The 17,047-nt window shown below is 46.6% G+C and overlaps 2 protein-coding genes across 2 annotated transcripts in view; one reads left to right on the forward strand and one right to left on the reverse strand.

Moving 5' to 3' along the window:
- The window catches only part of PSD2 (pleckstrin and Sec7 domain containing 2), a 57,028-nt gene extending 40,557 nt beyond the window's left edge, over window positions 1-16,471 (forward strand). Inside the window, exons 9-16 of the mRNA XM_077768755.1 lie at window positions 4,054-4,143; window positions 6,024-6,067; window positions 7,133-7,323; window positions 7,496-7,566; window positions 7,985-8,142; window positions 9,064-9,208; window positions 10,201-10,344; window positions 14,259-16,471. Of these exons, the coding sequence (XP_077624881.1) occupies window positions 4,054-4,143; window positions 6,024-6,067; window positions 7,133-7,323; window positions 7,496-7,566; window positions 7,985-8,142; window positions 9,064-9,208; window positions 10,201-10,344; window positions 14,259-14,468 (1,053 nt within the window). The 3' untranslated portion in view covers window positions 14,469-16,471. The remainder of the gene's footprint in view (window positions 1-4,053; window positions 4,144-6,023; window positions 6,068-7,132; window positions 7,324-7,495; window positions 7,567-7,984; window positions 8,143-9,063; window positions 9,209-10,200; window positions 10,345-14,258) is intronic.
- A 293-nt stretch (window positions 16,472-16,764) lies between these two features.
- Window positions 16,765-17,047, reverse strand: part of NRG2 (neuregulin 2) — a 185,783-nt gene continuing 185,500 nt past the window's right edge. Inside the window, exon 12 of the mRNA XM_077768888.1 lies at window positions 16,765-16,771. Within this exon, the coding sequence (XP_077625014.1) occupies window positions 16,765-16,771 (7 nt within the window). The remainder of the gene's footprint in view (window positions 16,772-17,047) is intronic.

Genomic DNA, 17,047 nt, shown 5'->3' on the forward strand with positions numbered 1-17,047 from the left:
TTCTGAGTTGGATGTCTTTTACTTCTTTTGTTGCCTAATTGCTCTGGCTAGAACTTCCAGGACAATGTTGAATAGAAATGGGGAAAGTGGGCATTCTTGCCTTTTCCTGATCTAAGGGGGAAAGCTTTTAGTCTTTTACCACTGAGTATGATATTAGCTGTGAGTTTTTGATGCCTTTTGGCATTCTGAGGAAGTTCTATTCCTAGTTTGTTGAGTGTTTTTTCTTTTTTGTTTGTTTGTTTTGTTTTGTTTTGTTTTTGTTTTTATTGTGAAAGGAGTATTGGATTTTGTGAAATACTTCTTCGGCATGAGTTGAGAGGATCATGTGGTTCCCCCATGCCTTCATTCTATTAATGTGGTGTATTACACTGATGGATTTCTGTATGTTGAACCCTTTGCATTACTGGGTTACATTCCATTTGGTCATGGTATATAATCCATTCAAAATGCTGCTGGATTTGTTTGCTAGTATTTTATTGAGGGTTTTTGCATTTATATTTCTAAGGGATAGTGTGATGTAGTTTTCCTGTGATGTCTTTGTCTGATTTTGGTATAAGGTAATGTTGGCCTTATAGAATGAGTTAGGGAGTTTTCCCTCTTCAATTTTGTGGAAAAATTTGAGAAGTATTGGTGTTCATTTTTCTCTAAATGTTTGATAAAGTTTACTACTGAAGCCATCTGGTTCTGGGGTTTTCTTTTGTGAGGTTTTTAATCATTGATTCAATCTTTTTATTTCTTATAGATCTATTCAGATTTCCTATTTCTGCTTGAGCATTTTTGATAGTTTGTGTGTTTCTAGGAATTTGTCCATTTTATCTAATTGTTATTAATGGATTGTTTATTATTCTTGTTCTTCCTGTTACTGAGAGAACAGTGTTAAATTTTCCAACCAAGATTATGAATGTGGTGTTCTCTTTTTGGTTCTGTCAATTTTTGTCTTTTATGTTTTGAGACTATTTTATTAGGTGCATACACATTTAGGATGCTTATGTCATCTGATAGACTGGCCCTTTTATCACTATGAAAGTGTTTCTTTTTATCTCTAATAAGTTTTCTTGTCCTCAAGTCTATTTTGTCAGGTATTAGTGTGGTTATACTGGAGCTCTTTTGTTAGTGTTTGCATGTACAGTATGTTTTTCCATCCTTTGTTTCTAAGATTCTGTCCCCTTATATTTAAGAAGTCTTTTGTATGACAGACTTAAAAAATCAAGTCTGATAATCTTTGCCTCTTAATTTGATCATTTAATGAATTAATAATATAATTAAATTTAAACATACCAGGATACAATTTATTTTCTCTGACTTATCTGTTTTATGTTGCTTTTTTCCTCCTTTCTTGCTACTTTTGGATTATGTAAGTATTTTTTAGAATTTCCTTTTATCCCAGAGGTGTCTGAGTGGCTCCAGTCAGTTAACACTCTGACTCTTGATTTCGGCTCAGGTCGTGATCTCACAGTTTATGAGATCCAGCCCTATGCCAGACTCTGTGCTGACTGTGAGGAGCCTGCTTGGGATTCTTTCTCTCCCTTTCTTTCTGTCTTTCCCCTGCTCATGCAATGTCTCTCTCAAAAAATAAACTTAAAAAAAAAAAAAAAGGAATTCCCTTTTATCCCATTAGCCTGTTAATTGTTCATTCTTTCACAATTCTTTAAAAAAAATTTTTTTAATGTTTTATTTACTTCTGAGAGAGAGAGTAAGACAGCGTGAGCAGGGGAGGGTCAAAGAGAGAGGGAGACACAGAATCTGAAACAGGTTCCAGGCTCTGAGCCGGCTGTTAGCATGGGGCTCAGACCCTCGAACCACAAGGTCATGACCTGAGCCAAAGTCAGACGTTTAACCAACTTAACCATCAAGGTGCCCCTCAGAATTCTTTTTGTGGTTTGCAGTGTGCATCCTAACTTATGAATGTACTTTTCCCACTTCCTGAGCAATGAAATAACCTTAAAACATTTTAACTTTATTTCTCCATTTATTTCCCTCTCAACTTCTATATCACTGTTACCATCTTTTAAAATATTATATCTCGCTCTGTACTTTATTCCCCAGAAGACTTTCTTATTGTTGTTTTATACAATCAGTGTTCATTTTGATGTAGCCACCTTTTGGTTGCTCTTCATTCCTTTCTGCTTCTTCATGCTTCCATCTGGCATAATTTTCCTCCTGTCGGAAGAAGTTCCTTTAGTGCTTCCTTTCTTAATTTAATCTTTTTTGTTGTTGACATATGACTGGGGTGTTTTTCAGGGCCCCTTGTCCTTGCTGGGCCCTGCACTCCAGTCTTTGTTCTCCACTCCTTCTGGCGCTCTGTTGTTCAGCCTTTTGGCCACTGCTGGTAACTTGGCAAATGCTTCAGGGAGGAAACCTGCTCCTTATTGGGCTCACGTCTCCATGCTTCCTTTCTTTGCAGGATCTTTACCCTTGAGGTCCTCACTGCTCTGTATTTCTCCAGTGCCTTCCCACAGATGTTTTATTAATATCGTGACCAGCAATTGTTTCTATTAAGGAAGGTTCATTTGTAACAAGATAGCCTGTCATTTCTAGGATTAAAAATCTTGCCTGGTTATTTTTTGATTTTGAACTCCTGACTGGTGGCTGGGGTATGTTCAGTGCGTGGAACTCGGGTATTATTATCTCATATTCCTCTATTATGAATGCAGACCTAAAATGGCTATGCATGTATGTACATACATGTCCTTGTAAAATATACACATACACTCATGAAATATACTCTATCAAGGCACAGGTAGGATCTTGTCTCCTTAATCTTTGGAAAGGTATAGAAAATTCTTGCTTGTCAGCCACTTACAAAGCCCTATATTCCCTTATATTCTTTTTTCTGAATTATTCTCTGTGGTCTGTGAATGTCCCACATGATACTAATAGATTCTCTTTATGAAGATGGTGCTAAGGTCAATGAATATGGGAAGCTGTACATGGAATCCTCCCTTGGGAGACTCCCAACACAAAAGCACATTAAAGACTCTGAAACATGCAAATAAACTTATTTGATTATGAAGTCTTTTTTGGGGGGTGGGAGGGAATCCCTATTCCCATCTGTAGGTAAGTCTTGGAAGATACTGTCTTATAGCAAACCTAAATCCACAAAATCCTACACCAGTAGGTATCTGGTGTTCAAGGGTCTTTGTCTTTACAAAGGTGAAGTGCCACCCCGTGTGTCCTCAGACGTGGGTATTGCAAGAAGAGTCTGAAAGAATGCACATCAGGTGTTGGGTTTGGAAAACTGGAGTCCCTCTGTTATTCAGTGGTTTAAAAAAGGCAGAACTTGGGGGTACAGTCATTCTCAGCTCTTTGTGCCTCCTGGAGTGATACCATCTGCTTGGGTTCCCTTGGCCCCAGCCTGGCCCAGCTCAGCATGGGGTACCCATGTGTGTTGATGGAAATTGATTTTTGATTCTCTTAAGACCAACCTGTCCCTCACTTCACCTACCTCTTGGAGGTCTTGCCGCCCCTCTGTACAGGTGAGAGGGTGAGACAGTTGTGACGGAATACACAGAGCTTCTGCTCAGCAGCCGAGAGGCCTGGGTTCAAGTCCTGGTGCTGTGTGACCTTGGGAGAGTTAACCATGGAGTAGCGGGTGAGAGCATGGGCTTTGGTGCCAGACACACTCAGCCCTTCCACTTCCTTGCTGTGTGATCATGGGCACGTCACTTCACCTTCCTGTACCTCAGTTTTCTTACCTGTCAGATGGGGATAATAATACTTACGTCACCTTCTCCTTGTTGTGAGAAGGAAATAAAATAATGCATGTCAAGTACAATCCCTTGAACATACTAGGCACTATTATATAATTTAGTCCAATCTGACTCCATCTGGGTGAGAGGAGAACTCCAACGTTTCATGATGCTTGAGGGTCAGAAAAAATCTTGAAAGTGAAAAAAGAGTTTTGTAAACTCTTGGAGACAAAGGGAAATTGAGGCAGTATTTTTCATTACTGCCCTTGATGCTGCCTCCTCCCTTCTGGCTGGGCAGGGCAGGGTGTGGGGATCATATAAGCCTCCATCCCTACTCTCAGGTAGAACCATTTCTCTGTTACAGAACATTGGCAAGAAGATGTCCTGCCAGCAATTCATTGCGAACTTGGACCAACTGAATGATGGCCAAGACTTTGCCAAAGACCTGCTGAAGGTAAAACCTGTTAAGGGTTCCCTTGCCCCCAAGTGTACCTGGAGTGGGTGGGGAGGAGAGAGGTCTCTGCTCCACTAAACTGTGACAGTCTAGAATTTTTTAAAAATTTATTTATTTATTTTGGGAGAGAGATTGTGCATGCCTGTGTGTGAACAGAGGATGGGCGGAGAGAGAGGGAGACAGAGAATCCCAAGCAGGCCCCGCACTGTGAGTGCAGAGCTGGATGCAGGGCTTGAACTCATGAACTATAAGATGATGGCCTGAGCTGAAATCAAGAGTTGGACACTTTACCAACTGAGCCACTCAAGAGCTCATAGATTTTTAAAAAAGTCATCTTTACACCCAATATGGGGCTCAAACTCACGACCCCGAGATCAGGAGTCTCATGCTCTACTGACTGAGCCAGAGTGGTGCCTACCTGACAGTATAGATTTTTAATACTGGGGTCAGGGCCACCGTGACTTTGGGAAAGAGTTAGTGAACATTCAGTTGAACATTTGACTGTTATGTGTTCCCTGAGTTAGGCAGAGGGGTAGGCTTTGTGACTTGTTTTTGGCACTCCATTATCATCATTGCTGTTATGGTACTCCTCAAAACTGCCACCAGTTGTCACAGCTGCCACTGCCACCACCACTACCACCTTGATCACCACTGCCATCACAACAACTATCATTGTTGTCACCACAGTGAAAACCCACCCATTTCTCCAAAATCACCAGGAATTAAGGGGTTCTAGTTTTCTTCTGAGGCTAGAGCCCAGGGCAGAACTCAAGCCTTTCAAGCCTGGTCAGGTCTCTGCCTTGGAGGAAAGAGGAGCAGGTTTATGGGGGTGGGGTAAGTTATGAGTTCACTTTTAGACAGTGGATTTGAAGGATATCATGATAGTAGGTGGGTAGTTGGATAATGAGCCTGGAGGTCAAGAAATAGAACATTGTCTCCATCACTCTTCTTACCATAATTATTTTCTTCATCATTCAGAAGTGCTTGTTAAGAAGTATTTGTGAGGGGCACCTGGGTGGCTCAGTTGGTTAAGCATCCAATTTCAGCTCAGGTTGTGATCTCGTGGTTTATGGGTTTGAGCCTTGTGTCGGCCTTTGTGCTGACAGCTCAGAGCCTTCAGTCTGCTTTGGATTCTGTGGCTCCCTCTTTCTCTGCCCCTCCTCTGCTCATGCTCTGTCTCTCAAAAATAAATAAACATTAAAAAGAAAAAAAAAGGAGGTGATTGGGTGGCTCAGTCGGTTAAACATCCAACTTCAACTCAGGTCATGATCTCATGGTTCATGGGTTCAAGTCCTGCATCAGGCTCTGTGCTGACAGCTAGCTCAGAGCCTGGAGCCTGTTTCAGATTCTATATCTCCCTCTCTCTCTGACCCTCCCCTGCTCATGTTGTCTCTCTCTCTCTCAGAAATAAATAAAACATTAAAAAATTTTTTAAAAAAAGAAAAAAAAGATTTTGTGAGATCAAACAACCTCATCTCCCCATCCATCTCATTTACCCAATGTCCCATGCATCCATACTTTTATCCATTCATCTACCTATAAATTCATTTACCTGCCCCTATGCTCAGCCATCATTCACACAGTACACCTTCTACACCCATGAACTCTCACTCACCTACTCATTTCCCTACCTGTCCACCTACCCACCAACCTATCTACCCAACTCATCATCAAATCTATCCACCCATTTATCTGAACAATCATCTAATCACCCATCCCCCATTCATTTACCTATCCAACAAACAACTGTGACTCAAACACCCATTTTGCCCCACTGGCTGAAATGATACTTCCTTACTGCATCCACATTACTAGAGGTAGATGGAGATTTCTTTGACTTTTTACCTGAACTCCTCTATTTTTCTTTTCCCCTGTCCCAGACCCTTTACAACTCCATCAAGAATGAAAAGCTGGAATGGGCCATGTGAGTAGTGCCCATGGGCCCAGGTGTGGGGAAAGTGAATCAGTGGGAAGGAAAAGGGGGAGTGGCAGAGGGTACAGGGAAGTCACTCCTGTCACTCTCCATGGTGCTGATATCTCCCAGCCCAGGGATCTGGTGACCCCTGTCCAGCGGGTCAGCACCATATGTTGAGTTCCTCTTTGGGTACATTTTCTATCTTGATAAAAAGTGTGAAGTGTTTACATTGTTATAGAATAGATTAAACTATGACCTTAGTTTCAGGATGTTCACAACTTGTTTTCTGTACTGGGGGTATTGCCACTATTCCCAATGATGATAGTTTCCCTCTTGGGAGCTAAGCAGGCAGGAAGCATGAGTCCCCCTCTGACACCAAGAATATGACCATATTTAGGTAGTAACTTCTCTAGGTAGTGGGAAGGGGTGACTGTCCCCATAACTTCTTCCCTGGCAAAGGCAGTGAGACCTGGAGGTGCCCAGCCATCTGGAAAGAGGTGTGGTGAACTTTCTGGGTGGGGATACTGAGAGGCTCCTGGGGAAAGTGGCTGCCCCGCCCTCCTGTGCTCCCCAGGGCACCTTGGTCTTTGGGTACACGTAGAGATCCCGGGTAGGAATTGTTAGGAATTCCAACAACACTGGGAAGAGCTGGCATTTTTTCTACCAGGGTTCTAATGGGGATCCTAGACTTTAGAGGATCACCTCCCCCAGCATGTTTGTGGGGCTTTGGCAGCAGCTTCAGCCTGGCCATGAGTCATTGCTCCCTGAGGCTGGGCTTTCAGGGTTGGATAGAAGAGAAGAAATAAGGAATAAGACAAATGAGTTCTCCAACTTTGTGGTCAATGGTGAGGACTGGAGCTTGGAGGCCAAAAGTCAAAGCTCAGAGGACAGGGGTCAGAATCGAAGACTGAGGAGAGGGGTCAAATATATGGATCTGTGATCTGGCATTGGAACCTCCTTATCTGTGTTCTTCACCTCTGACTGCTTCCCAGAGAAGAGGTTGGTGGGGAGGGAGCATGTCCCTGTGGGGCTAAGACTTTATGGAGGCTGTGCTTAGGCCAACTATTTTCCTAGTGATGAGGATGAACTGAGGAAATCACTGTCTGAGCTGGTGGATGACAAGTTTGGGACAGGCACCAAGAAGGTGACACGGATCCTGGATGGTGGCAACCCCTTCCTGGATGTCCCGCAGGCTCTCAGTGCTACCACCTACAAGCATGGTGTGCTGACTCGGAAGACTCACGCTGACATGGATGGCAAGAGGAGTGGGTGTCAGGCGACAGAAGGGGCATGGGGAGGGATGCTAGTCTGGGGGAGGGTCTGGCCCTGTGACTGCTCCTCTGGGGTTGCACATCTAGGTAGACATGTAAGGGGAAGCAGGGGAGAAGATATTGGGGTGGGTGGTTGTGGCCACTCTACCCATACACCCATCCCTAGCACCCCGTGGGAGGCGTGGCTGGAAGAAATTCTACGCGGTGCTCAAAGGGACCATCCTGTACCTGCAGAAGGTGAGAGACTGCCCCAGAGTCCTTACCCAGAAAAGGCCAGTGCTGTCTTCCACTGGTCCCTGCCTCGTGGTACCCAGACGGTCCCTGGCAGGACCTGGGGCTTAGGCAGATGCTGGGTCTTCCTCTCATTAAAACCTGCCTCAGGCTCACTCAGAGCCTTGGGTTTTCAGGGAAGGGCCTTTTAAGTGCCCAGGAATCAGATGATACCAATTGGAAGTTCTCTTTGGGTCTTGGGACAAACCAGGGTGTGGAGAGGAAAGGCTGGAGGGCTTTGTTGGGGAGGGCATGGCGCCAGAGTGGCGGGAGCTGAGAATGGAAGGAGAGCAGAAGGGAGGGATGGTGAGGGTCGAGGAAGTGTGGGTTAGCAAACCAGAGCCTGGTGATGACAGATGCTTGCCCCCCCCCCCCACCTGTCCAGGATGAGTACAGGCCTGACAAAGCTCTGTCTGAAGGCGACTTGAAGAATGCCATTCGTGTGCACCATGCTCTGGCCACCAGGGCCTCTGACTACAGCAAGAAATCCAATGTGCTTAAGCTGAAGACGGCTGACTGGAGGGTCTTCCTCTTCCAGGCACCGTAAGTAGGAGTGGGAGCCCCCTCACTCGTATCCTGGCCTTAGGGCCTGCAGCATCGAGCCTACGCTGCACCCCTCTCCTCATCCATCTCAGGCGAGGTGCCCTTGGCTTGCCCTGCACGTCAGCCACAAGACCAACAGCTGGGGTCCCTCAGAGTAGAGTTTCTCATGTGTGGTCCTCAGGATCTCCTGGAAATGTGTTAGAAATGCAATTACTTTGGCCCCACCTTAGACCTACTGAATCAGAAACTCCGGGGCTGGACCAGTGGTTGTGTTCTAACCAGCCTTCCAGGTGATTTCGTTGCTCACCGAATGAAGTCCCTAAGTCTGGGGCAGATGGAGTCTTAATGAACCATCCTTTACTGTAAATTGGGGTGGGGAAATGGATGGTAAAGTCTTGTCCATAGTTTCCCTGGAAGGCCTTCTGTCCACTCCCCGGCATCCTATCCTGTGACTTGAGATCAGAGTTTCATGTGTCAGATCAGCTTAAAAGGAGGGAGGCTGGTAGGTGACCTCTCAGGAGGAGAGTGTACGTGCTGGACAAGGTAGTAGGAAAGGGACAGGAAGCCTCAGTGGGGACACTGCTTGTCCAGTTATCTCTAGGTTTGAGAGATCCAGGGATCAGCTGCTGGCTCTAGGTCCTCTTACTCCAGGTCTGTTAGCTCTGAACCTGGACAGCTTTATTTTCAAGTGAAAATCCAGGTCTTGCCTAGAAGCTGGGACAGCGGAGAGCTCCGTACATAGACTTGACCAGACCCATCCAGCCCCCATCTTGCCATCCCCCTTACTCCTTTGTCTCCTTTTTGTGAACGGATTGGTGGTCTTCCTATGCCAGGCTAGTGCTGGGTCCAGGGTGCTGGGTGGGGGACAGGGAGTCCTATAGTGAGAAGCCGGTGCGACCTCCCTTCCCATCCTGTCCTTAGGAGCAAGGAAGAAATGCTGTCCTGGATCCTTAGGATCAACCTGGTGGCTGCCATCTTCTCAGCCCCATCCTTCCCCGCTGCTGTCAGCTCCATGAAGAAGTTCTGTCGGCCCCTGCTGCCCTCCTGCACCACGCGCCTCTGCCAGGTACAAGCTCTTGGGACCCCACTGCCACCCCCTCAGACCGGTCCAGCCAGGTCCCCCATTCACAGCCTCCACCTCAGCTCCTAGATGCTGCCTGGTCTTGGGCTAAGAGACAAAGTGAAGAGGCAGATATTCTCCTCCATCCCCATTGCACCCCACCCCCATTTACAGATGGGATGACTGAGGCCACACACCACACAGACGCCTGTGTTCTTCTCTGCCAATGGCAGTGTAGCCTGTGGATGTTATTGTAGGTCTGTGGGCATTGTGTGTATCTGAGCATGAATGTGAGAGAACGTGTGTGTCACAGGGAGCTGGGGACAGGCGAGACTCGGTTGGCCCTTTTGCTTTCCTCACCTACCCTTAAATACTTTATTTGTAGTCCTAAAAATGCCTACTCATCACTACGGGACTTTTTCAGGGGTGTTTTGGAGAGGAGAGGTTAAATGGTGGCCCACTACTTGGGAGGTGCAGGGCAGGAGGAGCTCCACACTGTCTGTCTTCGTCAGGGTCCCCTTCTGTCCTGGGCCCTTGCCCTGGGTCTCTCCACTGAGCTACCAAGCTGCAGCTTATGCCCAGAGCCCCTGCGCGCACATGCGATGTACACACACACGACTGCATGCACGCATACACCATACAGACACACACACACGTGTGTGTGTGCATACACACGTGCCCTGTACCCACGCCCACACTACACACATGCATTCATACATACGCACACACATGCGGCCCATGGCTCACGCAGCACGGAGTGGTCTGGCCGTTCTTTGGTGGGTGGGATGTATGTGCGCACCTGTTGATCAGTTGATGCTGATTAAAGAGAGGCGGGGAGGAGGAGAGTGGAGGGCCACTCCCTCAGGACCCCCACATACTTGATGACCCAGGCCAGGCCTCCGTTTCCCTTTGGTGAAGCAGATCCAGAGGACAGGATTAGACTCGCCCCTGTGCCACCCTGAGAGTGGGCCCTCACAGTCTGGGACTTGTCTTTGCAGGAGGAGCAGCTGCGTTCCCATGAGAATAAGTTGAGGCAGGTGACTGCGGAGCTGGCTGAGCACGGGTGTCACCCCGTCGAGAGGGGCATCAAGTCCAAGGAGGCTGAGGAGAACAGGCTGAAGGAGCACTATCTCACTTTTGAGGTGGGTTCTCCGTGGGGGCGATTGCAAAGCACAGGGCTGGGGCGGGAGGAGGAAGCCAGCTCTTCCCCTGTCGCCAACATCATTCTACAGCCAGGGACTCCTGGTTTGGGGGCTCCTCACTTTGGGGGCTCCCCTGACGTGCTCTTGAACCATGCACAGCCTCCTGTGGGCCACTCTCTGCACAGTCCAGCTGCCACTTGTTAATCAAACCCTTGTGCCCTCACTTGTGTTTCTCAAAGAGCTCCAGGTGGGCACCACCCTTCTCCAACCCCCTCTCCACCTCCGCTCCCCCCAGGACCCAGCCGCCCACTCCGGAAGTTGTTACAACAAAATCACAGACCACTGGAGCCTATCTGCATGGCCTCCTCCCCGTTTTGTCTCCTTTTCCTTTTCTGCAAATGTTTATCAAGAACAGCACCTAAATTCTCCCTTCTCCTGTCTTGCCTTTCCCTACCCCCTTCTGCCTCCTGATGCTCTGCAAATGGTGCTGCTGGGGCATCACCCTCACTGGGTGAAGGAGAGGGGGGCAGCTTGTGGGAGGGAGGTGGAAGCCCCTTGTCCCTTTTGAATTTTTTTTTTAATGTTTTATTTATTTCTAGGAGAGAGAGAGAGAGAGAGAGACAGCGTGAGCAGGGGAGGGTCAGAGAGAGAGGGAGTCACAGACTGAAACAGGCTCCAGGCTCTGAGCTGGCAGTCAGCACAGAGCCCGACGCCGGGCTCGAACCCACGAACCGCGAGATCATGACCTAAGCGAAAGTCGGACGCTTAACCGACTAAGCCACCCAGGGGCCCTGCCCCTTGTCCCTTTTGGACAGCCTTGTGTTGACCTGCTTGCGGGAGTGGACAGTTTAGAGGCCAAGACAGCCTCTGAAGCAGGAAGGGCAGAAAGAAACCAATCTCAATCTCTAGATTTCCACATTGATTTTCTATTGAGGTATGAGGAAGAGAGAGTTCCCAGAAGAGATCCTGACCTTTAAAAAAACATAAAGCTGTACAGCTTTAAAGTCTTCTCACACCTACTCTCTCTGCAACATCAACATAGGGATGGCAAAAGCTCAGTGGACTGATCTCTTGCTAATTGCCAGGCAGCCGCGATTCCCTTCACGTCCCTTGTATTGATTGATTTAATCCTCATGTCAACTCTGAGAAATGAGTTCTGTTATTATCCCTATTTTACAGATGGGCAAATTGAGGCTCAGAACAGGTGGATCACTTAATTGAGGTGACAGTAAGAAGTGCAGGAGCCTGAATCCTAACCTAGGCGTTCTAATTGTAACTTGCATCCGGGTCTTTCTCTCCTCCCCCTGGCTTAACTGGGGGAGGGTGTGCGTGCGGGAGGTGAGGCCCAGCAGCGAAGAGTCTATCTGTGCATGCGGCAGAGCTGTGTGAGAACACAGTCCTTTAGCCTCACCTTTAGCCCCTGCTTCTTCTAGGACCTCAGCCTCCCCTGACTGTGGTGAGGGCTGGAAGTTCAAAGTCAGGCCACATCCCCCCTTCTAAATGTTTACCACTTTATAACACTTTAAATAGCTTTTGAATGCACTTCTCTGTCCGTGACCTCACCAACACTGGACACTACTGAATGTTATAATCGTCACTAATCTGAGAGGTTGAACAAGGGGTATCTTATTTTATTTTATTTGTTTTCGTGTTTTTTAAATACTTTATATGGTAAAAATGGGGTATCTTATTTTAATTTGGATTAAAAAATGTTTTAATTGTGGCCAATACATGTAACATAACATTTATCATCTTAACCATTTTGAAGTATGTAGTTCAGTAGTATCGAGTCTCCTCACATTGTTGTGCAAGTAATCTCCAGAACTTTTTCATCTTCCCCAACTGAAATTCTATCCCCGTTAAACCACAACTCATCAACACCTCCCCCTGCACCCTGCCCCACTCCCCCAGCTCTGAGTTTGACTAGGTACTTCATACTAGTGGAATCATACAGGATTTCGGGTTTTGTCACTGGCTTGTCCTCAAGTTAATTCACATTGTGGCTTGTGTCAGAATTTCCTTCTTTTTAGGCTGAATAATATTCCATTGTGTGTAGATACCACATCTTCTTTATCTTTTCATATACTGCATTTGGGTTGCTTTCGTCTTTTGGCTATTATAAATGATGTTGTTATGAACATGGGTGTACAAATATTTCTGAGACCCTGCCTTAAAGTCTTCTGAATATATGCCCCAAAGTGATATATTGTTAAATCACAAGATAATGTTGTTTTTCACTTTGTTTTTTTCAAGTTTACTTATTTATTTTGAGAGAGAGAGGTGGGGAGGGGCAGAGAGAGAGAGAGGGAGAGAGAGAATCCCAAGCAGGCTCTGCACTATCAGCACAGAGCCTGACGTGAGGCTCAAACTCAGGAACTGTGAGCTTATGATCTGAGCTGAAATCAAGAGGTGGATGCTTAACCCACTGAGCCACCTTGACGCCCCTGTTATTTTTCACTTTCTGAAGAACAGCCCTACTGTTTTCTGTTTTCTGTAGCAGTGTGCCATTCCAGTGTTCCCTGCATCCTCACCAACACACACTTGCTGAGTTTTCTTTGATAGTAGTTGTCCTAATAGGTGTGAGATAATATCTCATTGTGTTTTCATATGCATTTCCCTGATGATAACTATGTTGAGCATCTGTTCATGTGCTTATTGGCCATTTGTATGCCTTCTTTGGAGAAATGTCAATCCAGACATTTGCCTTCTTTTATTAAAAATTTTTAATGTTTATTTATTTCTGAGAGGCAGAGTGCAAGCAGGGGAGGGGCAGAGAGAGGAGACGCAGAATCTGAAGCAGCCTCCAGGCTCTGAGCTGTTAGCACAGAGCCCGATGTAGGGCTTGAACTCACAAACCATGAGATCATGACCTGAGTTAAAGTCAGACATTTAACCGACTGAGCCACGCAGGCACGCCAACATTTGCCATTTTTTTAATTGAGTTGTTTGTGTTTTTGTTCTTGAATTGTAGGAGTTTTTAATATATTTCATATATTTGTGGATACTAGACCCTTATTAGATACATGATTTGCAAGTGTTTTTTTCCAGTCTGTGGATTGCCTTTTCACTGTGTTGATTGTGTCCTTTGATATACAATTTTATCAAAGTTTTAAATTTTATTTTTTTTATTTATTTATTTTTAAATGTTTTATTTATTTTTAGGAGAGAGAGAGAGAGAGAGAGAGAGAGACAGCGTGAGCAGGGGAGGGTCAGAGAGAGAAGGAGTCACAGACTGAAACAGGCTCCAGGTTCTGACCCGGCAGTCAGCACAGAGCCCGATGCGGGGCTCGAACCCACGAACCGCGAGATCATGACCTAAGCGAAAGTTGGACGCTTAACCGACTAAGCCACCCAGGCGCCCCTCAAAGTTTTAAATTTTAAATCGAGTTTTAAATTTTATCTCATTTGTCTCTTTTTAGTTTTGTTTTCAGTACTTTTGGTGTCTTATTCAAGAAATCATAGCCAATTGGGGCGCCTGGGTGGCTTAGTCGGTTGAGCGTCCGACTTTCGCTTAGGTCATGATCTCGCGGTTCGTGGGTTCGAGCCCCGCATCGGGCGCTGTGCTGACTGCCAGCTCAGAGCCTGGAGACTGTTTCAGAGTCTGTGACTCCCTCTCTCTCTGACCCTCCCCTGCTCACGCTGTCTCTCTCTCTCTCTCCTAGAAATAACAAAAAAAAAGAAAGAAATCATAGCCAATTAACCTGAAATTTTAAAATTATGAGTGACATTTCTGTGCATGCCCCTTGCCCGTTTTTTTTTTTTAAATTGGGTTATCTCCTTTTTATTGATTTGTGAGAGCTCTCTGAATATTAAGGAAATTAGTCTTTTGTTGTTGCATAAGGTACAAAAATATTTTTGCATTTTGTTGCTTGTCCTTTGACTTTGTTTTTGGCCTTTCTCTGTCCTTTCTCCAGAAAAGCCGTTATGAGACCTATATCCACCTCCTGGCTGTGAAAATCAAAGTGGGCTCAGATGACCTGGAGCGGATTGAGGCCCGGCTAGCCACCCTGGAAGGGGATGACCCTTCTCTCCGCAAGACACACTCAAGCCCGGCCCTCAGTCAGGGCCACGGGACTGTGACTGGCAGCAAAACTATGAAGGATACCACCGGGCCTGATACTTAGCTGGCATGGATGGCAGGCCCCAGAGGCAGGCAAATGCCCCCAGAGGGGTCAGTGAGCACAATTCCAGCCAGGGGCCACTTGCACCAGCTCCAGGCAGTTGACAGGCAGCCAGAGGGTTGCAGAGACCCCTGTGGGCCAAGGAGATGGAGGTGCTCTTCATGGTGTTGATCTTGCATCCTGGGGTATTTCTGGGCCTCAGACCTTCTCCCCAGCCCTCGCATTCCTCTCTACCATGGAGCCTCATTTTGTAGGCTGGTTGTATGCATGTTCTAGACACCATCTCACTGGGAAAGGAGGACCGGCCACTGGCTTCCCAGGCCCTCCCCTCCTCACACGTTCCTCCCCTCATCTCTCTTGTTTCCAAGGGCAGGTCTTGACTCCAGGTCTCAACCTGCATCCTTGGCCTTTCCCCTCCTCCTTCTTCGGACTTGACCAGCAGCAGGTCTGCAGACCACCAGCACCATCCTCTCCTCCCTCCCCCCAGTAGCTTCTGGAACCATGCCCTGTTCTCCTGCCTCCCTGTACAATAATCCAGGACCCGGGCCTACTCCCTCGATGCCAAGCAGTCTCCACTCATGTGTGCGTTCACACCTCACCTTCCATTTATGGAGGCCACTACTTCTTTCTTTTATACGGACAAAAGTGTATATATATATCAGAATTATATATATGTATAAGGAATCCCTTTCAAGATGATTTTGGAACTGATATCAGGATGAACTGAGATGAAGGAAAAGCCTTTTTCAGAACTCCACCTGTTAGCAAGGAGGGCTGCTATCTAGCCCCCCGGTGGCCCTGACACTCCGGGAGGGCAGGTGGAGGCAGTGACCTCCTCTCACCGCTTTTCCCCCTCTTCCGGCTGACCTGTGATTACACTGCTCTTACAGTTGATGCTTTGGAATAAAGAGACAGTGTGTGTGTATGCCACCCTACCTGTCCCACGGGCATCCTGGGGTGTGAGTGGGACGGACCGTGGCCCTGTTTATATTTTGGTCTTAATGTTGGTGCTGCCAAGTCTCTGAGCTACAGAGGTGGCCTCGTGTACAGATCTACCGCTACAGGAATAAAAGACACTCTGCCTTGCAAACAGCCACTTGTCAACAAGCCCAAAGATGTCTGGTGGGGGAAGGTTATGGAAGCCAGTAATTCCTGGTCTTGGAAAAAAAATGGAATAAGAAGTGGCTGATTGTTTTTTAAGATGATATTTCTTTCACTCTTTTAGTGACTCACAAAGGCTCACTAAGGACATGCTTGGGAAGGATAGACAGATCTGCCACGTGATGATCACAGACTAGAATCCTGTACACCCTCATTCCTCAGACTGACAAGTGGTGGGGTGATGGGAACCTCAGTGTAGCTTTGATGAGCAAATCCTTTATATTTTTAAAATAGATTAGTCTGGGCAGCACTCTGACCTCAGTGGTAACATATTTAGTTAGTTGGAAGGTTGGCTTATCTTGTTAGGTACCTAACATTTACAAGCACGCTCCCATTTGACGCAGGGGATGTATGAGTCTGTGGAAATATGTAGTGATTTAAATCCAGGTTATTTCATTTGGATCAGCTGAAGTGTATTTTACACCCGGACCACCTGGCCCTTTCGTTTTGCTGGGGGGAAGTACATGTTCATTTAAATGAAATAGAAAGAGCAATGTAATGGAAAAGAGCTCTCTGTACTCTCTCTGGGCTGGCTCCAAGGTCTCCGATTTTTGGGGTCAGTTTCCCACCCTCCATCTCATGAGGGTGGGTGAGTGACAGCAGAGGAGCAAGCTTCTGTCTGCTGCAGACAGATAGGCTTCCCTGAGCACTAGTGATGTTTCCCATCAGTAAAAAAATCTTTAGTTCACTTTCTCAATTGTATAATTATTTATTGTAAATTATATACATGTACTACTGTACTAAAATATTATGTACATTATAAAACATACACAAAAATAGAAATTTAAAAAGATGAGATGAAAATAAATCTAAATCAAAGTTCTAATTTTTTTCCTGCATTCTAATGGACCATTACATTCCCCCACAACCTCTGCCCCTAATATGCCCATTTTCCAGGACTGTCCAAATCCAGAGGCTGGAGGCCCACAGGCAAGATGCAGTAAGTGGTTTGCGCCACCTGGTGGTCCTGGGAAGTGGCTGCGGACTCAGGGACTTCTGGGGACTGACCCTTGATCACAGCCTTTCTTTGAGCCTTCATTTTCTCATTCAGTGAAGGTCAACAGTGCTGCACACTGTGCTAGGTGCTGAGGATACTGTGGTGAGAAGAGGATTGAGCTGCTCCCTGTCCACGTGGGGCTCACAGTCTAGTGGGGAGGGGGACAGGCTGTCACCATTACCATTTGGGACCCTGGGAGTGCAGGGGAGAAAGCCAAAACTGACCTGGCAAAGAGAAGAAGACTGGACAAGTGGAGAAGAAGACCAACTCAGGAAGCCGCCTGAATGTCCTAAGTGCTCGTGGGGGACAGGGTGGTAGTAGGGAAGCCACTTAACAGGGCTAAACCTCTTCCTAATGGCCACTAAAGATGCCCTAAGGCATTGATTTGGGAAGCACAGAGGAAAAAGAGCCTCTCTGGCCCTAC

This window comes from Crocuta crocuta, unplaced genomic scaffold (assembly GCF_008692635.1).
Source record: "Crocuta crocuta isolate KB4526 unplaced genomic scaffold, BGI_CrCroc_1.0 scaffold64, whole genome shotgun sequence".
Taxonomy (NCBI): Eukaryota; Metazoa; Chordata; class Mammalia; order Carnivora; family Hyaenidae; genus Crocuta; species Crocuta crocuta.